The following is a 25,699-nucleotide window of genomic DNA, read 5'->3' as shown; positions in this document are numbered from 1 at the left end:
GGCGATGTCCCAACTGTTATTTCCCGTTCCCGGGCTGACGACCACGCGTGCCTGCCGGGTGCAGGGAGGGGTTAAGTCAAGGGGCACGACCTCTGCGCAGGGTGGAGAGCGGCTCGAGGATTCCGCGACGGAAGGCGGCGGCTGGGTCCTGCACGCACGAGCGCAGGCTGAGCACGGGCAGCGCGTGCGGCTCCCGCATGAGCAGCTCGCGGTACGCGGGCAGCTGCGGCGAGCGGCACAGCAGCGCCGCCGTGCTGTGTACAAACTCGGGCACCAGGCAGGTGTAGGCGTTGTCAGCCTGGCAGTAGTGGTAGGACACCACCTTTGAAAGACACATCACGCAAAACAACAGCGGACAGCTTTATAAACAGGGCGGCTCCCGGAAATTAACGCAACGGGCGAGTTTGTTAAATCACCGCCACCTCTATCCACCCAGGGGTATATAAATGAGTACACCACAATTAGTCTTTCGGGAGGTTACATGAGGTGGGATAAAGTCTGGGTTACTCCCACCTCTTCCAAGACCTCTAGCCGTCGTGGATGGGTAGGAAAATAACCTCTAAAGGTGGTTCTCTGGCTCTCGCTCTAGTGGAGTACGTTCTGCCAACAGGGGCGTGGACAAGAAACCTCAGGGCTGCACCTTTATTTGTTTGAAGCTAGTGACGCGGCGGTGAGCGCACTATGTTTTGAGCCCAGTCACTTGAGTTGGATTCCTGACCGTGGCTAACATCAGCTGCAAGTGCTATCCACCCGCAATAACAAGCGTGGTGAAGTACGGCCAACAACTAACTTCCATGACTGACACTGCATAAGGAGAATTTTAGGAATTGAATCCAGGAACGGGTTGAGAAAAGGGCTGTAAAACACTTATGTATTACCTTTCGGTAGTGCATAGTAACCTCCCTGAGCTCCGAGTGAATGTAAGCTGAAACGAATCTAACTTGATGACAGTACATGACCATAGTTACTTTCTCACAGTGTGGTACAATTTTTTTGAAATGGATGGTTAATGGCCTGAGTTGACCCCTGCTCCGAAATTGAAGTCATTAAATATCTGACTGCCAGACAAGCACTAATGCCATGGCCCTACCCAGCCGGACAGAAAGCATTATAAATCTTGCTGTGAGACAATTACAACTTTAAGAAACCGATTGACATGCTCATTACAAGCATAAACAAACTGGCACGCACTGGGCAAAGTTCAAATTGTGAAGGCTGGTAATTAAAAAAAATCTTGCTCAAGATAGCTCTACGCTTGTATTCTCAGTCGATAAGGCGACAAATATTTTGAACACTATACGCACAAAACATTATCGGAGGCCAAGGCTGTTTTTTAACACCGAAACCCAAGAGCCCACAAAGTAAGCACACCATCTATTCCAACACCAGCTAATTATCATTGCCGGTGTATAAACAGACTTGCTTCAAGGCTTCTCTCTGTACGTAAATAATCCATCACTGTTGTTGCTGTGCATGGGCCAAAATTATTATCAGACTGGACACCTGTTATTGTTGGATTTCATCCAGTTGGTGCATCTTTGTTCTGCATCAATACAAATGAGATGATATGCATTTTTACATTCTACCCTTTACCCACCAAAGCAACACTGAGTGTCACTACTCTTTATTAGGAGGATTCTGCCTAAGACATTAACCAATTCATAAAAGGGACATTTTTCATGTGGGAGAAAATCTGAGTGCGCACAGAAAACATACATACGTCTGCGGAGAACAGTCAAGCTGCACAATCTATTTGCACTACTGCTTATACACAACAGCAACATGTTTGCCAAGCAAGCACACATTATAGCCTCCTGCGTGATCCACCAACGCTTCCAAGTCGCTGTTAACGGGTGTTCGTTACCACCACCACCACCACAATGCATCCAGATTGTGTTCCAACCTTGGGCGGTAGGCATTTAAATCCTTAAGAAAACTTTAGCGAAACCTTTAACCGTTCAATCCCAAAAGCCTTGAGTTGAATAAGTGATGGAAGTAGCGGCTGTTCGGGTGCGAGGGGGTTACCCGCGCGGCCAGACGAGTCACAGCTCCTTCGCGCAGCCTCCGTAGCTCAGGGGTGCTTGGGCAGCTGCCCGTGCTGACCAGGCTGGCACTGCTGCTGCTGCTGTGAGGGCTGGGCTGTGGCGTGTAGGTGAGGGACAGCTCCTGCAGGGAGTCGGCACCTGCTCGCAGACACCAGCGCAAGCAGAGCAAGCTGGAGATGAGCGCCAAGCCACTGGCGGGGCCCTTAACCTGTCCCCGGGGTTATTATCCTAAAAATCCGCAGCGCTCGCTACAATGCGCGTGTTGCTCAACAGTTTGTCACTATTGCTGGCCGCGATTTTAATCAAGGGACTTTACATTTTTGCTGTTTCATTTGTATTCTCTTTTATAAAAGGTTTATCCACTCCATTAGCCTGAAGGTAATATCAGCTTATATTTTGCATATAATTTACATTCCTTTAGTAATCGATTCTGATATGCATGATTTGATGTGCATATTATTAACATAACACTCACCTTTGAGCAATGAATTAATTAATCATCTCATACTTACCTGCTTCTATTTCGTCAAAATTATGGAAACAAATGTGGCTTTTTTGCAACATATTTTTCATTATTCTTGAATTCGATATTTGAAAACACATGTAGACAGCTTTAGCCAGTGTACGAAATATAGTGAACACCAACACCCATCTATTCTGAGCCTGTAGCATAACCCCCCAGCAAATATATTACATTTCTTTTAATTCTCTGTTGTGTTTTTGCACTCTCAAAAATACAGAGTATTAAATAGAGGAACTTTACAATCTTGCAAGGGTGGGCTTTGTAAGCAAATTAAACTGCCACTACAACAATATATCACATGAATGCTTAGCAGGCTCGGCATCTATATCCACTTTTGGGCCCCCAAGCTTATTATCAAGAAAAACAAATTAGAATTAAACACCTATTGCAGAAGCAAAAACCTTTGGAAAACGGCAAAATAATATCGTGACATTTTGCACGTACAATCCAAAAGACAAGGCAGCTTTATTTGCAGCAGTGGCTCTGGTTTGAAGGGACTGGCATCTCCAACTCGACTTTCCCAGTTTCAGACGACACGTGCAGGTGATTTATTGATAAATGCAAGACGGAACAAACACATTTATATGAAGACAACAAAGCACTAGAGCTGGGTCCTAGCCAGACCGGCTCTTTTGCAGGAAGCTGCATGGATTTCATCCTCCCATCCTGTGAAGGAAGCTCAGATGTCGCCACTTCCTCTGCATTCTCATTATTCAAATGAAGCACCTGCACACATTGCCGAGACAAAGGCCGTCACGTCTCCAAAAGCAAAGTCGCAAATCGCCACTGCTGCCTGGGCAGGCGCTGCGGGGTTTGGCCCACACTCACCCCTGGGGGCTGGGTTGGAACTGCTCGACACGATCTGCCTCATGCGGTTGCCATGCGAGCTGAGCGCCACCAACCGCGACACCAGTGCCGTCTTTCCGAAGCCGATGTCCCCGGCCACCATGGCCCCGCGGCTACGCTGCGAGTCGGCGCTGCACAGTGCCACCTCGACCTCATGAAAGAGCCAGTCCCGGCCCACGAACACGGAGTCAGCCGTGATGCTGGGCACCTCGAAGAGTAGGGGCTTTAGGACAGCCTCCGGTGGTTGGAACGGGTAGAAGCGAGCTGTAGGGACGGAGAAAGCACGGCAATGAACTCCGAACCCGACAGCCACACGGACCCAAATCTGAGACCCCAACACAGTGAGGTGTGGAAAGGCAGAGATGCACGGTGCACGGATAGCTTATGGAGTGTGACTGTCTTTTAAATGTAATATAGCAGGTATTTATTCTTGTTGACAGGAAAGGTAATACAATTCAGGGACTGTGTTTGCAGAGGCAGAAAATGCTTACCAACTTCAGCACTTATAAATGCAGCCTGGTTACTCAAAGGTTTATTTTCATTTACAAGACAGTGCTCATTAATAACAAAAGTGGTGGTGCATTTGCCAACTGGGCCCACAAGGAATGAGTACATCGTTTCTCATTTGAGCATCGGGAAAATTTTTGTTTGCGTGACAGTTTACCCGACTAGAGGCAATTCACACAGCTGTGTGCCCATGTCAACACCACACAAACACTGCCTGATGATAATGTGTAGCACATAGGCTCATAGGTCACATGTGAGCCCTCGTCGAATGATGCTAATTGTAGGTCAGCTCGAAGAGAAACTGGGTGGTGAGAAGGCAGGGTGATGACTCATGGGATTAGTGATCAAGTAATTGAGGACATATTTCAGGGGGGAATTTTTTTTTCAAGAGTTAGCTCCTCTGAATATTTAGGAACAAACATGAATGAGGGTGACGGTAGGGAGAGGAGGGCTCTTCTGGCCCATGCCATCACCTCGCAGCTCCTGCTGAAGCCGACCGGCGGCTGCTTGCTGCCGCGGCATGCGGATGGAGGTGCGGAGCGGAGTGCAGCGCTGCTCGTCCAAGTAGGAGAGGTCCTCCAGCTTGGCCGAGCTCGTGGCTACACGAGCCAAAGTGGTGCAGCAGCAGCGAAGGCGGCAGGTGAAGAAGCAAAAATGTAAATGGTAGAAGACACAATAAAACACAGTTAGAGTAGCACACTTAAAATACTAGATTAAAACAATAATAAAGGTTGCAGGTGAATGCATTTAAATGTAAAAATGAATAGTGCTACAAAAAAAACAACTGGCAATGCATGTGGGGTTTAAACAAATACGTATTTTACCCAGCATGTAATAACATCACTTTCTTATTTAAAATACACTACAATTATCGCATTTTAACTACAAAGTACAGGACCTCCATAATTAGCAATAAAGTATCCCCACACCCATTAGATTGCTCTATAAATTCCATAAAATTACACAATTAAAGTAAAATGCCCTCCTACACCTTAATGCTCAATTAATTAAATCCTATAAATATCGAGAGAGATATCTCTACTGCGCCCGTCGCCCCTCTGAACTAATTTCCCAAAAGCAGTCCTTAGAAAATAATATATTTATGATTAAGCATAAATTACATAGGGCTGACCTAGCTATATAAAGAAGCGTTATTATTAAGGAAACCCATAAATACAGTACTAAAAGCACCGCTCCCTGCTGCGCTGCGAGGCAGGCAAAGGATGTGAGCCGAGCACTGCAGCAGTGTACAGAGCATCAGGGTGAATGCCATGGCAGATACAACATATCTGGCAAAGAAAAGCTACATGCTGGCTGTCCTCTGTCAAGCACGGCATGAATGTTGATATGGCTATCACGTGGGGTTAAAACACATGGAGTGTGGCATACGTGCACAAAGCGAGAGCCTCGGAGTGAAGGGCTCCAGACTGGCACACGTGTCCTTAATGGGCAACTATGCCCTTAAGCAGTTAGTGCAGCCCTTTTATCTTTTTCATGCTTTGCATGGCTTGCTGCATGTAAGGACAGGGTTGTGTTGGCTTTATTGAAGCAACTTGCATAATTCATCATAGAAATGGAATGTTACTGGATATCTGTTATAAAGAGCTTATCAGAGATTCCTCCAGTTGAAATATAGCTTCTGATTTACTTTGAATATGTAGGCCATTGATTAGGGCGTACGTCATCCGGCAGTGGATAGATCATGGCCGATGGCTGATGACTTGGGCCATTGACATTTCTAAACTGAACAATATAATTTAAGGTGTCCGTGGTCAGAGGTGCCGAAGGCGGTGTTAATCTACAGTGACAGTCCTGAGCTGGTGGAGGAAACTCCATATTGCTATGGGAGAAGCCAGTCTTTCCATTAGATAACCGGGGTTGATGGCACAGCAAATGGCATCACCTCACCACTTAACTATTCTGGGTAAATTACGTTGATGACTCGATAATGGATGAATGACTGACTGATCATGATGACATGATTTATACCCATACCTCTTGAGCTTAATTCTAAGCACCAAGATAGTGCATCATAGCTGTTTAAAGAACGTTTTTGAATGAACAACATTTCAACCACAGCGTCTACTATCTAGGTTTTGTATTTAATGCGGATTATTATATTATCAGAAGGCAGTGCTGCAAATGTACAGTATTGGGGTAGAATTTAACAAGAAGCCAATAAAGTGGTGAGGTACATGAGGATGAAGGGGACAATGCATTCACATTTTCAGGCTGCAATGCTCAAGATACCTAATGATCATGAAATTAGGTCCATTGCATCATAATGTGAGATTCAATTATATATCTATTTCAGTTCACAAATGGGGCAGCCTGCATGGGTTTAAGGGCCCTGTTGAACCCCCACATAAACAGCTACTTCCAGTGAAATACAAAGCACTTCATTTTTCCTCCAGTCCTCAAAAAGGTACATCCAGCCGGCGTACATTCACCACTCTGCACGACTACGCATTGACGCAGAGCAACCACCTACAAAAGGCTCTTTCTTCGCACACAATCGCTACGTCAGCTTGGGAAGTAATTTTTTTTTCCCCTCTCTCTCGGGGCTTTTTTTTTAAAGAGGAATTTAGAAAAGAAGCAAAGTGTTTAGCAAAGCACCTGCAGTAAGACCCACATTGCAACAGCCCAGGGGAAGGAAAGACTCAAGCAATACACAGGCAGCATGGGCATCTTTTGTATCCCCACCATTTCCCACGAGAGAAAAAAATAACTGGGATAAAGTCCAACTAGGGGGGCTAGCACTGCATGCAAATAAATACATATTTAACTAGTTATCTATTTATTTATTTTTGGCAGCTATCCGATGTAAACCCATCAGGGACATCTGTCACATTATAAAGCATTACCCGAGGAACCAAAAGTAGATTCGCAAAAAAAATGTCTGCAACATAAACCTTGAACCGGGCAGCTGCAAGGTCTTAAAATGCAAACGCTCGAAGAAGAGTGACTGACTGACGGACAGGCGTGGTTTCAAGGAAGGCCGTTGTTTGCTCGACGCTCCTGAGGGAGACCGTCAGCCATGGCGCACGTATTTGAGACCTCGGAGGCTGCCATTCACACCCAAGGTTTGCTTGTAATGCGGCACCCGCAGCTGTGCCTGGGCCAATCACAGATTACTAATAGATGTGCTCTTAGTGGCACTCACAATAGGTGGGAGAATGAGGAGAGACAAGCAAACGATTGGTAATTGTTACCAGGTTCCTATTCCCTGTTCAGAGGCCCTGGCATCCAGTGGGAGTAAATGTTTAGCGTGCGTGTACGATTGCATGCACTGCGTCTGTGTGTGAATGTGCAATACAGTGCTGCGTTATCATCAATAACACACATCAATAACAATATTTAAACACGTTTTTTTTAATTCCACTGCAAGATGAAGGACTGCTCTGTGCCATTTCGGCCATGGGGATTGTTCGGCTATACTTCACCACACTGGGGCTGTGCAGGATGGTGAAGGGGACACCGTTGTCATAATGATGTAGTTTCAATTATTATCTCCCAATGAATGATTATCCTTTCGCAGACTGGTCTCCCCCTCGGCATTAAGATTTCCATCCACTAGATAAGGACTGCCGAGAAAGTATTCATAAAACTCTTTAATAGCTACAAACGGGGGACATTGTATTTCAATGAGAGAACACAAAATAAAAATGCCAAATTAGGTTAAGTTATAAACCACATTTTTATAAGCTCTCATTGGGCACAGAAGCCGCTGGCCACAAGAAAGGGATTACTGCTCGATTCTGGTTGTAAATCACCTGCTAAAGTTCCAAATGAAAAGGCCACAAAAACGTGCCGACAGCCAGTGACTTTATAAACCTGCTAAGATAATGGCGTCTCATCGCTGCTACTCTGCAGCACCACATTACCCGCTGTACACGTTCCGCAGCTCTGACCCTTCAATGACCCGGTATTTTTGTCGCTTATTCAGGCACACACACAGTGCTTCTTCGCACATCATCCAAGCACGAGTCTGAAGTGCGAATCCGCTCTTTTACCAACACTTGTGCCAAGACAAGCACATGTAATTGCAGTTTAGTTATGGGGCTCCTTTCTGCTTTCGCACCAACTGAGCCACAGGACACTCACTGGTAAGATTTTCACACTAGGAGAACCTTAATCAGATGTCAATTGTGCATTGGACAGTGCAAAAACCAAACCACTGCTTGGCAAACTGTAGTCAGTCGGGTATATTAATCAGTGTATGCTGTATATAGCATCCAAATTAAAGCCAAAGTATAATTCACTGTAATCGCCCACAAAGTGATTGATGTATTGACAAAACTGCTCCTAAATAAAATGTCAGCAAGGGCCCTAGATACATGACATAATAACATGGAAAAACTATCAGCAGAAGAGGAATTGTTTGAAAAAATTAAATAAAAATTTAAAAAACTACATTCAAATTATCTTAACTGAAACTGGCTGAATCTACCATTCATGTATATATTTTTGGCAAGCTTAAAATGTATTAATAATAATAAAACCATCTCCCATTCTGAAATCAAAATTATGCCTCCGTGACTCAACACTCTTCAAGGTGAACCTGAACGGTATCGAATTTGCACGAGATTATTTGCAATCACAGCCAGGGTGAGCACGAGCCACACAGAGCCCCCATTATACAGCTGCTCAGAGCCGCGGACCTACTGCAGCTATAGCCTTACATGAAACGGAAAACACGCCGCACCATTCCCCGTTAAATGGCACAAAGAAGCTTTTGAGACGAGGGCATGGCTTCACCTCAAGCAAACCCTGACCGCCACCGATTACGCACTCTCATTGCCCTGGCTCCTAACATTCCACACAGCAAAGCCGGCCCCGGCATGGGCAGATGAAATAGGGGGCATGACTGCTAAAACTGTTGCAGATTTTCTAAGTCCTTCTATCATATAAATCACATCTATCATCGTAATCGAGGCCGGTATGAGCCACAGAGATGGGTTCAACATGGAGCAGCTTTCTTCCATGCTTTGCTTTGTGTCTGCCCATTCAAGGTCACAATGCCGCAGGAACCACTATGATTTAAAGGAATAAAAATAATAAATATTCGAGTCAGATTGTTGTCATAATAATAAAGGATCGGGCACTTTTTGATACTTTCGGAAACCCCATTTTTGATGCAGGAATGCACTTAGGTTGTTGCAGTTATTATACTGTAATACAGTCTTTTATACATCTGGTAGAGCCTTACTGAGGTCTGAAGACTCTTTTCAGAAGAGTCCTGCTTGGGTTGCTTGACCACATCCTTAAGGATTTTTTTTCAAGAAAAATTATTGAATGACATGAGGGAGTCGGTCCTGAATGACGTTATAATTTATTATAAACTACTATTTTTATTTTGCCAGGTAAGGCCCATTGAGCGATGTAGTTGTTTTTCAGAAGTTCCCTGGCCACAAATGATAGCTCAACAAAGTGGCTTATCATGTGGAAATGTATAGCAGCCAAACATGTGGAGTGCAAAACCCGAGGACCTGGAGAAAAATTCGTGCGACGACGGGGAGAAAACTTAAACTACAAATATGCAGGCGTCAGGGTCGGGATAAAACCAACGACCTCCTTCATACCAGGCGAGATAGTTAACATCTCGCCACTGTGGTGCATAGTGCTCGCATATTTGTGAATGAATGTGCACAGAGCACACCTCTTGCCGTCAATTTTGTTGAAAAAAAAGCTCAACTGAATGAAGGGTGCAGGATTTTTAGGCCACTTCAGGTGCACGTGGCTAAATACCAGCCGAGGCTCCTCACTGCTGCTCCCGTGCCCACTAACCAGCAGGGAACGGGGAATAAAAAATGCTCCACTGCCACTGTGCCACATTAGGGCTTCCTGTTTCAGTATCAAGCATGGAAATCGCACATTTACCAGTGGTTCACTTTGCTTTAGATAGTTTTACAATACCAGGCGGTTAAGCATAAGTTGTGTGGGTACCAGACACAGTGACCATTACTCGTTTTGTTGTTTGGTTGCATATTTGTGCAAAATATGCACTGAATGTCCTCTACTTTTGTTGGCCTCAGCTAACCCCTGGAAACGCTGTTAAGCGTGCAGGCTATCTTGATGTAACAAAAAAACACTGCTGATATCCAGTCACGGAAAAATCGCCTGCCGATTCAAATCCAGCCGTCACGATGAGGTCAGCAGTACGAAGATGAAATGGTCTCGACTGCGTTTGTCAACTTGGGTCTCTGTTTTGTGAAAGGGTCAGTCGAGCAAAATACTAAAATGCGCTGCGCTTTGAGTGCACATTGTCTCCCTAGGAAACATGAAGGAACTCCCAAACAATGCATTGGCTGCCCAGTTTTCCTTTAAATACAACATATAAAGGCAGGAAACACTTTAAAAGGGAGTAGATGTTTACAAGTTATTTCCACATTTGACATGAGATATTAACTGCTAAAGCCTGCTAGTGTGGTAAAAATGCTGTTTGAATACTTAAGATTAATACGCATTACATTCATCTGGAGATGGCTACATTGTTTATATAACGCCAAATGAGCTTGATGCGGTGGCGACTGTAAAAAAAAATCCACTGAAATTAACTGACTGATCAATTTCGTCTCAAATGACACACCGCAAAGATATTGATTAATAAATGCGGTCAAAGCACTTGACTACTGTTGTTCAGCAGAACTCCATTTACAGTCTCTGCTCCTCACAGCCTTACACTGCCGTCAAAACTTCACAACCACTTGGCAAAGCCATTCGTGGCCTGTCCCTCTTCATTTTCTAAATACCATCACTCAAGCCAGGTTGGTGCAAAATCCTACATCCACGAGTAATGGAATTATTGACATGAGTTATGCACTGACCCAAGAAAGATAACTTATTTATGGAAAGTTTCCTTGCTGCATGTGGATATGCTTGTGGGTAAAAGCTAAGCAACGAAACACATCTGTCACTGAATACCAAGCTGTGTTGGGGTTGGTATGGCTGGAATGCAAGCCCTTTGACCCACAAAGCCTTCAAGATAGTAAAGCCAGAATACCTTACAATTTCCCATTGAGAACCATGTGCCATCATTTGTCTCAGACAAGCAACCATAGAAGTACACAACATGCCAATTAACAGAGACCTACAGTGGTGCAGTATGCACACATCTCTTACACACATCTCACAACATACTGTGTGTCAAACTAAACAAAAATGTGTACTTGCCTTACAAAAGCGTGGAGATAGCAAGGCTCTACTGAACATAGACGGCACAAGACGTGTCTGCATATGAAAATGTTCTGAGTATTAAACAAACATAATTCAGTTCTGGTTTGTTCATAACACAACTGAGACAATGCTAGCCCTAGTGTAATCCTCTGGGTCATAATTAAATTGCTTATCTCAGCATTTTTTACTTCCACAATGAACAGAGCACTGAATGAATAGGCGAGCAACTAAGTTATAAACAAACAAGGGCACGAAAAACACACTGGTTTCCTGTTATTAACCATGTTATGACCAGGCAAAATTGAAGATTTTTTGTGACAATAAAGACACAATTCAGCAGTATATGTAAAGGAAAAAAGTCAAACTGGCTATCTATTCACGCTCGAATGGTATGGGGCTCATTCCATTTCTGTTGGTGACCCGGAGCCAGCAGTGGAATTTCAACATTATTTTAGGGTCAGTCTCTCTATACGATAACTACCGTTGACTTTCTCAAGTGGTACTCATTTTATTGACCTTTGGAGAATGATGGGTGTAATCGAGCCATGACATGAACTCACAACCTTATAATGGTGAGTTGGGCTCTCCAACAATACTACTTGGCCACATAAACTGTTAACATAATTAGTATTCTTTTGTATTTTTTTAGGCCTCTTCATGCCATATCAGTCATTGTTTTTGTTTCACCATATTTCACCCTGCTGGTAAAGGCACGTGAGTGAAGTGTGGGGAGAGCAGAAGACCAGTTAGAGCACAACTCTCCACTAATGTTCGGGATCGAAATGGGCTAGTCATGTTCACACCGCAGTGAGCTAACAATTTTACCACCCAGTTCCACCCTTGTAAATTCATTAAAGCAAAAAGAACATCACAAAAAGGGATTCTGCCTTCAACACTGGAATACATCTTGTCGCTGGTTGCGCCAGAGATGGACAGATAAATACATAAATAAGCAAGCACCTGCCACCGAGTTGGGCCTGGGCATCATGTGGGCAGACACGGCCTCCTGCATAGGCAGTTGGGCGGCTCCGGCCGCTCCTTCCAACGTGCGACTCAGACTTTGGCTGCACACAGATGGCCTGGTCCCAGCGGCACCGGTCGGCTCTCCCTGTGGCCCGGCCTGGCCCGGGTGGTGCCAGGGACTGGTGCCCGTGCTTCCTCCATCGCCACCTTCCCCACTTTCCTCCTTACTCCGCTCCAGGCTGCAGCCACTCCGTTCCACATTTTCTGAGGAGCTCGTTATTGTGGCTGAAAAGAAGAAGAGCAAAGATAAATACATTTATCTTTAAATCACTGTTTTACGTAAATTTTGGTCCCACATGTTTGGAGTGTTTTGTTTGATATCAAATACAAACATGGGCACAAAATGGTTTGGTGTTAAAGGATCACCTGATATTCAAGTGACCTCTGGTAAAACCACATTTCAAATGTCACCGTTCTTTAAGATGCCTGAGCATTTAGGTTAGCATACTTGATCACCACAAAAAATGCAAACTATGTGCATTTTTGAAAAGGGTGTAATATTACCCAAGGAGGCATTCAAAATGGCTGAATACAGCAACATATGAATAAAACTCATCACTATACACAAATGAGTGACATTTTAAATATTGTCATGAAGCTCGCTGGAAATAAAGTTATGTTGTTGCCTCGTACAAACAAGAATTATAGCATTTGGGGTTACTCACTCAGACATTGCATTTACCACCTCTGCAGTGCATTAAAAACTTAGAATCGCGTACTTTGTCCATGCAACTCAATAGGAACTGCGAGATGGCTGCAGTCTGCTCGCGATGCCTACAGGTGCTTTTATATGTGAACAATTCCTGCGCTGTGTGCGTGCTTTCTTGCATATAAAGTGCTTCATTTTGTACCACACGCACGTGTGTGGGACAGCCAGTGTCTTTTCATGTTAGATTAAAATCATACTGTGAAATGCAGTTCTGTGTCCAGCATGTTATTCTTAAAAAGGCATGGCAACTGTGTGTAAATAAACGGTACTAAATAATTAATCACTCACTTTTACAATCCATTTACAAGATGAAATTGTACAACGAATGTTCCAAAATGCCGAACGTTCAATGACACGCTCACAATTATCACAGGAAAATCCAATCTTCCCTTCTGTTAAACCCTCCATTGCCATGATATACAGTACTGCCAGAAAGAGACAGGCGTGTAACTAAATGGAACCACAGATCCTTTATCCTTGCTAAAAATCACTGGTCAAATTGCACTACTTCAGACCTCGTAAGATAAAAGAAATCGTTTAGTCTCATTTTATATATTTTAAAGTGATTTGTTTACCTTCACCTATAATTTGCACTCCTATTGTGCGTGTCAGTATTATTTGTTGCAACGTTCTGACCTGCCTCCACTGGACATCTGTGAAAGAGCTTTATAGCTCATCGGATTCCTCCGGTATAAATAACATTTCTGATTCTGATTCACATTTGCCTGCGAAGCTGGCAGTATTCAAACAAAGGACCCTGGTGACACAAAATTCTGACCAGACAATCAATCCATTATCCTATTGAAAACCCCTAAAATAAATAACATACCTACCCCCTATTTACTTTGGCTGCACCCAACATGACAATGTAGACTTGACAACGGAGCAATAATATCACCACTGACTGTTCTAAAATGAAGATATCCCATTATACGCGGGTTACTCGCAATAACCTACCTGTCAGTCAGTCAGTCAGTCGACACATCACCCTACTCCTTTTAAGGGTGCTGCTGATATCAAATATCAATCATCATTTTAGTTGCCGTATCAGCATTCCATTATCGTGAATTTATACAGGAAACAAAATTGCATTCGGGAATCGGTACACAATTCCGGCAATGAGTAGGATATAAGAGGCTTTATCGGGAGTTTTCATCCCTTATGATTGATGGGCTATCAGTTGAAATGTCATTTTCTTTTTCTTGCCTCAAATCACTTTCATTCCATCGGTCTTAGCTCAAATATCAATCATCTCGACCTAAGAATCGACTCGAGTATTGCTTTTTTAAACATGTAGAACTACTGTCGTGTTATATTGCATTTATTTTGTGTACAGTAATTACGTAGCTGCATTAAACAGTGCTGTAAGACCTGCACACGAGGGTACCTAACCGCTGCGATGTCAGTGGCAGTATATAACCAAAAGAAGGTGCGTGCTAATAAAAATATACTTGCTATGCTGCACCACGATTTCATGAAAGTCGTTATTATGGTGGCAAACAGGGTTGTAGACAATTGCCAGTCAACCTCATCAAAAAGGGGCCAACAAGTGAGAGCGTATTTTTCCCAAAATCTTAATCGCGATGCTAAAAGTCACTGCTGTACACCTTCACAAAAACAATTCACAAATAAATACACACGCACATTGAGAAGCCAAATTTTAAAATGCACAGCCCAATATGATTTCCTATCAGAATAATTTTTAAAGGCGGCCCCAAATGCTTTTAAATTTATTGCCGAATAAAAAGGCAGACGAGCAGACCGCGTCTCAAAAGGACATTTTATTTAGTGCAGGCTACCATTCATTAAACTCGCCGGTAGCAGGCTGGCCAGAAACCCCATATTTCTATTCTCACCTCGACCTGCTCCTGGCATCAATGAAGCACTCGTGATCATTTCTGTGACATTTAGAGAGCTGTGTCACCTGACCTCAGCATTACGCTGAAAGCCCCCGTTGTCTGGAACACGAGTCTGCAGTGGTCATTATTCTCGAGGTGGTGCTCACTCTGAGCACGATGATATTTTTTTTGGAAGCCCTCTTTTGACAACCCGAAGATGTGAGACAATGTGTAAAGACAATGTTATTGTATACCTTCATCTACTTGTAAATAAACCATCTAATTTTGCGAACGGTATTACCACGTTCATAAATACAATGGAATGTATGAATGAAATATTTATACTGGGATATATAATTCGCATGTACGAGGTACCAGTCCCCTTTTGCAATTTTTGTTAACCTAAAATTATGAAGCACGTGATGGGCATTTTTTGGCACAACTCAACTAAAGAATCAAATATTTTAATAAGGTGTGAGCCCATTAAGACTAAATGTTTATTGTGCAATCCATTGCTCTGAGAGACTCATCCTGGCCACGTGGCCCTCATTATTCACTCTCGGGCGAAAGAGACATCAGCAGCGGTAGAATAACGAGCGCAGTGGCGCGTCGACGTTAGCGAGCCGGTGAACACGGGCGGCGCCGCTCACCGATAATGCCGCTGTCCTTGCTCTCCAGGGTGGAGCTGGCGCTGCCCACGCTGCTGTAGGGGCTGCCCTTGCTGGGCGGCGTTGGCTTGGAGCCCCCCGCGGGCCCTCCGTGCAGCGTGGAGCAGGGGCTGCCCGTCCCGGGGGAAGGGGATCCGCTCGTCAGGGTGGAGCACGGGCTGATGCCACTGACTGCCGATGGCTACACGAGCGATGGGCGGGGGGGGGGGTTGGCGAAGAAGCACAGTGGGGGCCACTTCGGTCAAATAACTTCAGATATCCACACAACAACCCGGGCACCACCCGAAACACTATCGCTGCCGCACCTGAACATGCACTTGTTGTAACGTTTCCTTGCAAGCTGAACACTTTCAGCACAAAACTGTCTGGCCAGTTGGAAGAGTAGGCCAAATACCTTCTAAGGTGGCTCTCCACAGCTCCTTCCAGTGGAGGCCCTTCTACCAAAAAAGGCATGTTTGAGCAAGCAATTGCAGGGATGTGCCTTTACCTATCTTCTGGTTCAAGGTGGCTGCCAAAGCTGGTCTGGACTAATGTTAAAGAATCCTCCACTCAGTAGCCGTGTGTCATGGAAATTCAAAGATTAGAAGGAACCAGAACTTTCAATGAAACAGTAAATAGATCACTTTAGGCTGAGGGGATGTTAAATTGCAGAGATTTAAACGTGTTTATCCAAAGCTGACTTAGTCATACCAAACACTGAAATTGTTCGATAATTTACAATAATGAATACATTTGTGATGTGATAATACGTTACAAACATGAGTCCATACACTACTTGATGATGGCCTACCAATGCTGTGTCAGTTGTGGGGGTATATATGACCATACTTCACAATACTGGTCAATGCGCGTTGGTGAAGCAAGGGGGCCAGGACCAGTCCCAGCTATCACTCGCCACTGATGTTAGCTGTAGTGAGGAATTTGACTCGGGCAGGTCACCATGAGATGCAGCACAGAACTCTAACCACTGCACTACTGATTCCCTGTGTGATGCATATTATTGTCATGCATATTTGCTAAATAGGTCAATATGTATAGAATACATTCTACCATGTAACACGACGTTGAATGTGCATTTAGATGGGTTTTCTTAGACTTTTGTTGAATTGATTAATTCTCAAAAAATGGATGAACGCACGCAATCGTGAAGCAATTAGAGCAATCCGATTCAAACCAGTCCCATAACTTTTAAAATCTCACGTGGCATTTTGAAAAAAATATTGAAAACCTGTTTTGTGTGATTGGCCCTTTCATCATAAAGTATATTTAGAGACTCAGATATAGATTGGAAGGAAATCAAAGCTCTCAACTGCTCCACAGGTTGAAAAGGCTTCACACTCCATTATCTATAGAGTGTATGGGCCCCCAGGCACCAGCAGTGGTGGGCGACTTGGCTGCACGAGCACCAGGCCCTGATTTAAAAACACTTTGATCCTTTTGCTCAGTACCCAGCACGGCATACAAGGCGTAAGGAAATGCTGCCCTCATACCATGGCGAGGACATCCCCCCATCACAACTGACAAGAGCGTCAGTCGCACGAGGAGTAAGGTGGGCAGAATACAACGTTCAGATAACCGAACATTTCTACGCCCACCGCCAATCTCAGGACACATCGGTTCAAGTGGCCGCTGTGTCGTGGGCAAGGATTCCGGCAAAACAGTGCTGGCACTTGTGTCTACCCGCCGCCAACAGAGCAGATTGGGATCTCTGCTCAGCCATGCGCTTCACCTCCATTGAGCATCAGCAATTACAGTCATTACGATATTCATTGCTATGTTTGTTTCTTTTCCTGCACGGATAGGTAAAATCTGATCATTTAGTTAATATTCCAGTGGTCCTTCAAGAGGAATCCATTGTCAATAAAAAATTTTATACAATTTCTTTTCATTTTAATTCTGAAAAGAAAGAATTCACTGTGAAAGGCGTAAGCAATTTATAAAATTATGTAATTTACGAAGGAACAATCTAATAGCATTAATAATAAGTATGAATATAATTGCTTGGGGAGGGAAAATAGCACTCCCATGAAGAAACAAAAACAAAACTCCCTTGAAGCAACTTTGAAACATCATTAACAAGAGCAGATGCTAAAGTCAACATAAGCCCATGTAGACAAATACAAACATGTTGGTATAGATCAAGTTTGATCCCTGTTGCCGTGCGCATATCTCTGCATTAGTCAAAACCTTCATGAGTTAGCGATTACAATAGTAATATAATAAACAACCGCAACTCCACATTGTACTGAGAAACATTCTTTTGCAGGAAATTAAAATACATCATAGCACAAGGCAAGTCTCGCGAGCAAAAACGAAAACCAACAAACCTTTCTTTAGTGACCGCTTCGTCTTCCGCTCAACAAAAAATTCGGAACCCGGACACCGTGTCTCGTGGAAGCGTCGTTCCCCACGCAGACCAATTATACAATTTTCTGCGGACGACGATGAGAACCGCATCCCCCCCCTGCAGCGCCGAGCAGAAGGAGCGCTCGGACTGGACGCGCAACAGGCGGCGACAGGGGGGCTTGGCACGTGTGCGTGGCTTGGCGGCGAGCTCTGAAGATTAGGAGCGCTTATCACTGCGGCGGCGCGTGAGAAGGGGCGTTTGTATGTTACGGCGAGGTGCGAGCCGTTTATACCATTGTGCATTATGCTCCTTGTTTGTTTACGCTTTAAACGTGGGCAGCCGTTGTGGTTTTATGAGCTCCTCGTGGAAGACGCCAGCACCGACTCACTCTGGGGCCATTGTGGATTGTCTCGTGATGTTTCCACGCATGACCGAATTAAAATCTAACAGCGAACCTAGAAACCATTTGAACGGCAGTTGTAACGCCGTGTCATGCTAAGGCAAAACGGTCAGATTCAGAATAATATCTTTCAAATGTAACATTTGATTGCATTATTTAAACCACATTCCTGTAGTTTATAGAGATCATAGAGCATTTCCCAGTGGCATGCATAAAACGTATAATTATTTTTCATTACGTGTCCAGTTATTTAGAATCAAGAGGCGGAAAGCTTGTGAGTGACCCTTCTCTCTCAGATGCCTGGGCAAACAACCCAGTCGCGTCCAAGGTTCACTATTTCAGCTCCGTTGTTATGCGGCGAGCCCAGTTTTACACATAGCAACGATCCTTCCTGTTGATACTGACGTTGCGGTCCTCGCCGCCTTTGAACCTCGCAACTTGCGAGAGCTAGTCGGTTTGTTAATGTTCTTGGTTTTTTTCGGTAAAGTCACGTAGAAGAGAAGTAATAAAATAATGAAATAAAACATAATAAAATAATTCTCACCACGTTTTGGCTACAACGCAAGCAGCCGTCTTCAGGTGAAGAATGAGACACTGCCAAGCTAGAAGCTTATATATAAGCTGAGTTGGAGGTGGAAGAAATGTTTCGGTTAAATAAAACTTCAGGTCTCCCAAAAGCACCTCACTGTAACCAACCTTCAATTAACTACCTTGTTTATAAATATTTCCTAATAATATTACAATCATTAGTAGATTTTAAACTAAAGCTGCATTATTTTTCTTTGGTACGGCAGGATGGAAAGTCAATTTTTAAACGTGTTACAGTTCAATGCTACGTTTTTTAAGCAATCCAAAGTGGCAGGAGACACTGTATGGATTATAGCAACAATATGTAGGCTTATGGATTGATGTGAACATAGATTTTGAGCCTCATATTGAACACATTCATCTTAATTTCCAGCAAAATCTGGGCTGTGATGTGCCACATTTTGTTTAAATGTGACTAAAAATGAGCTGGCTCGAATTTACAGACAGGAGCACAGCTTGAAATGGAAATTATGTTCAAACCTCTCGCTTGCACCACATGCAACTATGGAGACCTGATACGGAATCCCTGTCCTGTTAAGATACCCTTTAGTTTGGCTCACAGAATCCTATTGAAAGTCACTGAATGAAAACTTTTTATTAACCACCCAACAAATAACGGTATGCTTGATGATACAAAAATGCATGTAATATAGCTGCTAACTACCCGTGTTTACTATGGACTGCAATGTAGCCCCATATGATTACACAATTCGTCGTTGGATGCAGCTCCTTTCAAAAAACAAGTGCCGAATCAAGTGAAATCCTGATAAAGCTTTAGTTAACACTGCCAAATTCTGTCAGCTCACGTTAGAGTAAAAAAGAAAGCCTTACATTTCCCTTACGCGTAAAGAAAGAACTCGAACGGCGCTCTCACGGATGCTCTTTGTCTAATTACGCTTTGGAAACGGATGATTAATAGGGGGGCCTCTGGCTTGGCCTCCCGTGCGCCGCACAAAACAATCTCTTGTATTCAGGTCAGCAACGCTGCCCGCGCTCACCCGCTCAACACACCCTGCTCCTCACCACTGCCTCTCTCAAGCAGCGGCGCTCCCAGCAGCAACCCCGGCGAGAGCGTGTCGCTTGGGAGCAAGCGAGCGAGCGGCGTGAGGCATGGCGACAACACGCGCTATTTAGGGGCCATCCATTGAGTAGGTACGCAAAAATCTGTAAAAAAATTGACCCCTCCATCCCTCCCTGTATGAACGCGTACTTTTTACCCCCCCCCCCCCTTACCTGCGTACGTACACTTGACGCACCCCCCCAGAATCCTATAGAACGGCCGATATTGAATCCACGCAGAAACGATCAATGATTCATAATATCAACGTGTTTAAGCAACCAGATAGTCCACAGCCGGACTATCTAACTCCTCATTTGAAGGCCAATGTAGAAAAATTATTATCGAGGCTTCACCCCCCCCCCCCCCCCGTTTTCAATGCGGACGCACATTGTCAGTAGACCCCCCCCCCCCCCATACGCAAGCATACGCATTTGGGTTAACCCCCCCTCTCCCCTACATGCTTACGCACGAGCTGGATGGCCCCTATGCGGCCCGGCTGTTGCACGTCGGAGCGAGAGCCAATACGAACGGAGCGGGAAAGAAATGAGAAACACAGTCCCGTTCACCCAGCCCCACCCCCACTGCCCTCATCCGTGCCGTAAGTGGGCAATCGTTGCCAGTGCAGTCACGTAGAAGGTTGTTTTACTTTGAATAGTATATTTTTTATTCTTCTTCTAAACACAAACCCAAAACCCCCCAGTGTTTGTAGTTCGCCTTACATGTTTTAGAATGGCAGGTTTTGTACGTCACACAACTTGCGGTTAATCACCGTGTTCGCATAACCTAAGCCGCTCGTGGCTAAACTGTGGCGTGCCGCAGAACCGTTCCCTGTTAAAAACAGAATATGACAAGGTTTACACAAGCGCGCTTAGCCATTACACTATATGTCTGCAAACCTGTGATGAGTTAGGCTACAATTTAAAAGCCTCACCTTTAGAGAAGCCATTCAGGGAAGGCAGATTTCACCCATAGTCGCTTACCTCCGTGCAGAAACCAATAACTAGACACGTCATGTCCGACTGAATTACAGTTACGTGATACTTCCCCCATGGTAATGCAGGCGAGGCTGGCAGAATTTCAACGCGCACGGAGCTTAACAGCAACAGTTTTCTAAAAGCTCACAATCTGGGACAGTGCAAAAAAAGAGCTTACACGTCAGAACGGTTACACAATTAAGTGGGCAAGACAGCGGTAGCCAGGGCAAAGCTGTTGTTGTCAGGTTTAATCTCAAGTGTATAACATACGTGATGTATATTTTTATTGCATTAAGCCTGCCATGACAGCGGCACAAGTGAAACGATTCCTAGGATTAATGCTTAGGATTCAGGGAATGTTTTTGACTTGGATATAACCTTCGACTCTCCTACAAAGTGGATTGGAACAAAACGAGTCACTTCAGAAGCGATTTGTAGCTTGCAAGCATATTTACACAAAGCGGGATTTTTTTTTTACAAACGTGCATGACAAAATGCTATGCAAATCAACAAGGCAGAAACAATTACACAACCATTGCATATCCTCAACGCTGAGAATACACGCCCATTCACATATCAACTCCAACATACCACATTTGTCGCAGTGATCGAGGATGTACGTACCTTTGTGTCGGCTCTCTCGGGGACACTACACGCCGCTGCCTTGCTTCCCAGCAGGAGTCCCAGGCGCGTCATCAACGCGTCCGCAGTCTCCTGGACACTGCACTCCTTCTCCGCATCTGCCAACCCAACGTGAGACAGGGCCGCTCGATCAGTTCACCACAAGCCATGAAGCAAGGAGCAAAGAAGAGATCGGACGACTGGTCAATCGTGTCGATTGATTGACGAAAATAATCCACTGTATAGTAATAGGTTTTTATCCTTTCAACTGGTACAAAAACTGACACCTTTATACAAGGCATCATGTTTGCAATAACCACAACACAAGCAGTCAAAATACAAACAAAAAGAAACAACTCTGATGATGATAATGATATGCACTGTCCTTGAAGTTGATTGGTCCACACCCGAGACAGCTTTTCTTAGAGCCTAGTCACCATTGGTGTTGCACCAGATGACGCCAAAAGGCGTACAGCTCATAGTGAGAATAATCCACTGCTCTTTTTGTGGTCCATTACTCAGGCCACTTTAAACATGATGGCCGCCACCATATCCAGCCTCCCAAATAGGTGGGAAACCTACAAGCGAGATGTGGCAGATGACATCACCAAGCCCCAGTGGCATACGTGGAGAATGTATTGAGAACATCAAACCGCCAATCGGCAGAGTAATCAATACTGTATATATTCATATTCATCAATGTACAGCCCTTTTGTCAACCAAATACTGCACTGGGTGAGGCACTCCCAATGCCGTGCACGTCATGGGTGTTATTTGACCATACTTCACCACGCTGGTCATAGCGGATTGGTGAAGGTTCAGTAAATCAATGGATTTTCTGCACCGTCCTGTGCTGACCAATTAGCATAACAACAAATCTTATAACACCTGTTCATCCATAGTGGTCACCCACGTAAGCACAATCCAGACTTAAACCTGCTTGGACCGAGCACATTCCAGGTGATTCCGCCATCGACACGTCAATTTATGTAATGTACTTTAAAAAGTAGAATCTTAAATGAAAATAACTAAATAGAACATTTAAAAATTAAATAATCATGTAAAGTTATTTTACAGAGATGATGAATACAAAAAAATACAACAAAGACTAAAACTAAATAAAGTGAAGCCATTCACGCTATTTTTTATCAATGTTGAAATCTGCTACTTCATGGATGGTTGACTGCCTTGTTCATCTAAAATTATAGTAAGGAAAACCACATAAGTGAAGAAATCCTGGAAGCAATGTTTATGCAATACATCTGTGTGATTTAATGTAAATGTCCAAGTGTTGTGTTATAATACTGAAATTTCAAGAAAAATTTAAAAATTTCAGTTTCATCAGCCATGATAAATCCACTACTGGATAAAGTAGTTCCCCAACCTGCCCCCATAAAATGTTGTCGCTCCACAATTTCCCAAAGAATATACATTTGAATTTTTTAAAAACTAATTTACAGCCCTTTGTCAATCCACCATTAGCCGAAGGACCACCAGTGCTGTACCAGTTGTGGAGGTAGTTTCACCAGATAGTGTGGCTTGGTAAAGTGGATTAAGGGGCCAGTGTGCAAACCAGTGAGTGAACTACGGCTCCACCCAACCTTGATATTTACAGCATGATAATTCTCTCAAAGATGAAGGTCAGGATTAGAACCAAAAAGCTGTGCTCAACAAAGGTATCGCTGAGGAAATGTTGAGGGGAAACATTCCGATCAACAAAATACAAGCCGAGAACACACATTTTTAACTGTTGGCGAAGCAAACTATTTTTACCATGCTTTCATTCACGCTGCCCTGCAGAACGAGGAGCCACCCTTTAACTTCAGTGCTGCCCAGTGAACAGGTGGAAGATCCCTTTCTTAAAGAAACATTTCTCACATTCTTCAAGGGTGTGGCGTAAAAACAGCTGGTAACGCTCCATTGTCTTCCAGGCCCTCCTTCCGTACCCGCGTTTACATCGCCAATTTTGAATGTTCGTGGGTTGCTTTTGGCGAATTTTTCATTTAATGATTAAATATATGTCTTGCCAGCTCTCCTGTGCCAGAGCTAAAGTATTGCAAAATTGAGAAACGCTAAGTTTGAATGTATAAATACTTGAGCCCTCCCTGCAGAACAAATAGTACTGCTATGTTACACACAGCCACTAGAATTCCTGTCCAGCTTAACTTACAGAAATAATAAATCTTCAAATATTAGCCTTCCTGTTGATGATGTGAGGATTTTAAATGGCAAGAAAGCTTGTGGAAATTTAAAATCCTTTCAAGGCTATGCTGTCAACAAGTCATCAATTATACTCCGACATGGTGCACTACTTTGAGATACACATTAGTGGACAATGGTCGATAATAGCTACCCACACATTATTGTCTGTATTTTAAAGATATATTTGCAGCCACATAATTGGACTGAGCTTGCCAAGCCACGAAGTATATCGAATGTTTTTTTTTGTACTCTTCCACAAAGCAAAGGCTGCATTGACAAATCCAGGCTTCCTGTTCAAGGACACACAATGAAAAATTGCTCCATTTCTAATTTTCACGACAAAAGGTAAGTGGGGACCCACTTGTCCTGTGATTACTACATGGCAATTGAATAAATTGTTCAGGTTCTTTGAAGTATGGATAAAGACCATGTGCATGGAATAGTAACTTGGACATTTTGCGAAAACATGAATTGTACCAACCAGAAATCTATTTTTTTTATTTTGATGGTTGTTTTTCTCCTTTCACAGGTTTAATTGAAGCATATTTAGTGCTATCAGAGTGATCAAAGCAATGTTTTGACACATTTCTGTCAGCCTCTTTCAGAGCCTCCACTGCAATTCAGGTGGTGAGTGAGAGACCCACAATAAAAAGTTTGGAATTTAAATCCTGGTTTCAGAATCAGAATATTTGTTTGTAGTGGTTTGGGATTGTTTAGCCCATCATCTCTTCAGGGTCTATACAATTAGAACCACTTTGTGGGGACGTCAACAGTGGTTGTTCCACAAATAAGCTGGGCCCTTATCATAGGGATGTGGAATGTCCACCACCGACTCAGATTAGCACAGACGCAAGGGTCATTTGACTTTTTGAATGCGAAACTAGGGCCGCACAAATGGTGCCAATTAATAAAAAATATACAAATGCTATCTATGGGACCTTTTTTGCCAGTATCCAAAATGATACAAAAAATAAGAATAGATTTTAACCTTTCTGGCAATAAAACAGGCGTTAAGATGTTCAAATACCAAATATATACACCTCTTTGCTCGGCATCACATCTGCATTGACCACACATACTTGTGGCAAAATATGCAAAAAAAAGTGCTCTGATAATTATTTCATATATGCATTGTCTTAAACTTGATTGGCCTGCACCAGAGACAGCATTCTTTATGGCCTTGTCTCACTAGTATGAGACCAGAGAACGCCAAACAGCAAACAGTACAAAAACAATGCAAGTGTCAGAACACTTACAGCTCGGGTTGAGCAGTTATAATGCTGTGACATTATCGGAAAGGTGTTGACAATAAAATAAAAGAGAATATTCTAGCCACATTTAGAAATAAAAATTCAAACATTTATGCCAATGAGAACACGCGTGGCCAACAAGGACATTTGATTGATTTTGATGTTGAAGTTCTGTGCAAAACCAGTTACTACTGGCCAATACTAATTAGATTATCCATCGAAATTGAGAGAAATATAAATCATTTTAACCGTTCGAATAACTACAGGCTTAGTGCTGCTTGGAAGCGAATCATCAAATAATACATTGTTTAAATGCATGCCTATACAGGCCACCATACGTCAATGGGGATCACCTGTGAGCAGACAATCACAGGTACTGCTATTTTATTGTGACATCATCACATCTATCCTCTATTTAAGGAACGAAACAGGACGATTTCTCCACAAATCTGGCTGTCGCCTGATGAAGCTCGTTGTAATTATTGGCAAAACGTCGTACTCAGATTGTAAATGTTGTGGATTTGCTCTCCAACACACCGGTGTGCTGTACTAGTAACGAATTAGCATGTTGTGTTTACGTGACAACCCTTACTAATTAAGTGTGTTGGGTGGTGGCGGGTTTAACGACACATTTATATTTACGTGATCTAACCCAAAAAAACTATTATGGAGTTATGAAGAGGTGTATAATTTGTATTTAATGTATCAATCTGAATCATGAACAACTAATTTTACAGAAACCATGGAGGTACACATTTCCACTCTTTCAGGATTGCTGTCCGGTAATTTGGTATCAAGCTATTTCGAAAAATCGTTTCAGGCCGATTTTGTGGACAAAAAGGAATTTTATATGACTGGTGCCCCAAAAAAAAATTGAATAAACTACATCATCCTCAAACAAACAATTATACACATGAGTTGA

The 25,699-nt window shown here is 43.5% G+C and overlaps 1 protein-coding gene across 4 annotated transcripts in view; it reads right to left on the bottom strand.

The window, feature by feature from the left end:
- The window catches only part of LOC133345971 (protein TANC1-like), a 113,654-nt gene that overhangs the window by 42,596 nt on the left and 45,359 nt on the right, over positions 1-25,699 (bottom strand). For all 4 annotated transcript variants that reach the window (XM_061557138.1, XM_061557139.1, XM_061557141.1 and 1 more), the window contains 7 exons: positions 21,329-21,444; positions 15,318-15,516; positions 12,058-12,345; positions 4,395-4,520; positions 3,397-3,678; positions 2,026-2,183; positions 91-322 (listed from right to left, as the gene is read on the bottom strand). In XM_061557138.1, the coding sequence (XP_061413122.1) occupies positions 91-322; positions 2,026-2,183; positions 3,397-3,678; positions 4,395-4,520; positions 12,058-12,345; positions 15,318-15,516; positions 21,329-21,444 (1,401 nt within the window). The remainder of the gene's footprint in view (positions 1-90; positions 323-2,025; positions 2,184-3,396; positions 3,679-4,394; positions 4,521-12,057; positions 12,346-15,317; positions 15,517-21,328; positions 21,445-25,699) is intronic.

Source organism: Lethenteron reissneri, chromosome 23 (genome assembly GCF_015708825.2).
Source record: "Lethenteron reissneri isolate LAM-NWPU_2019-01 chromosome 23, ASM1570882v1, whole genome shotgun sequence".
Taxonomy (NCBI): domain Eukaryota; kingdom Metazoa; phylum Chordata; class Hyperoartia; order Petromyzontiformes; family Petromyzontidae; genus Lethenteron; species Lethenteron reissneri.
Note: the sequence above shows the minus strand (reverse complement) of the source record. Positions and strands in the feature narration are given on the sequence as shown.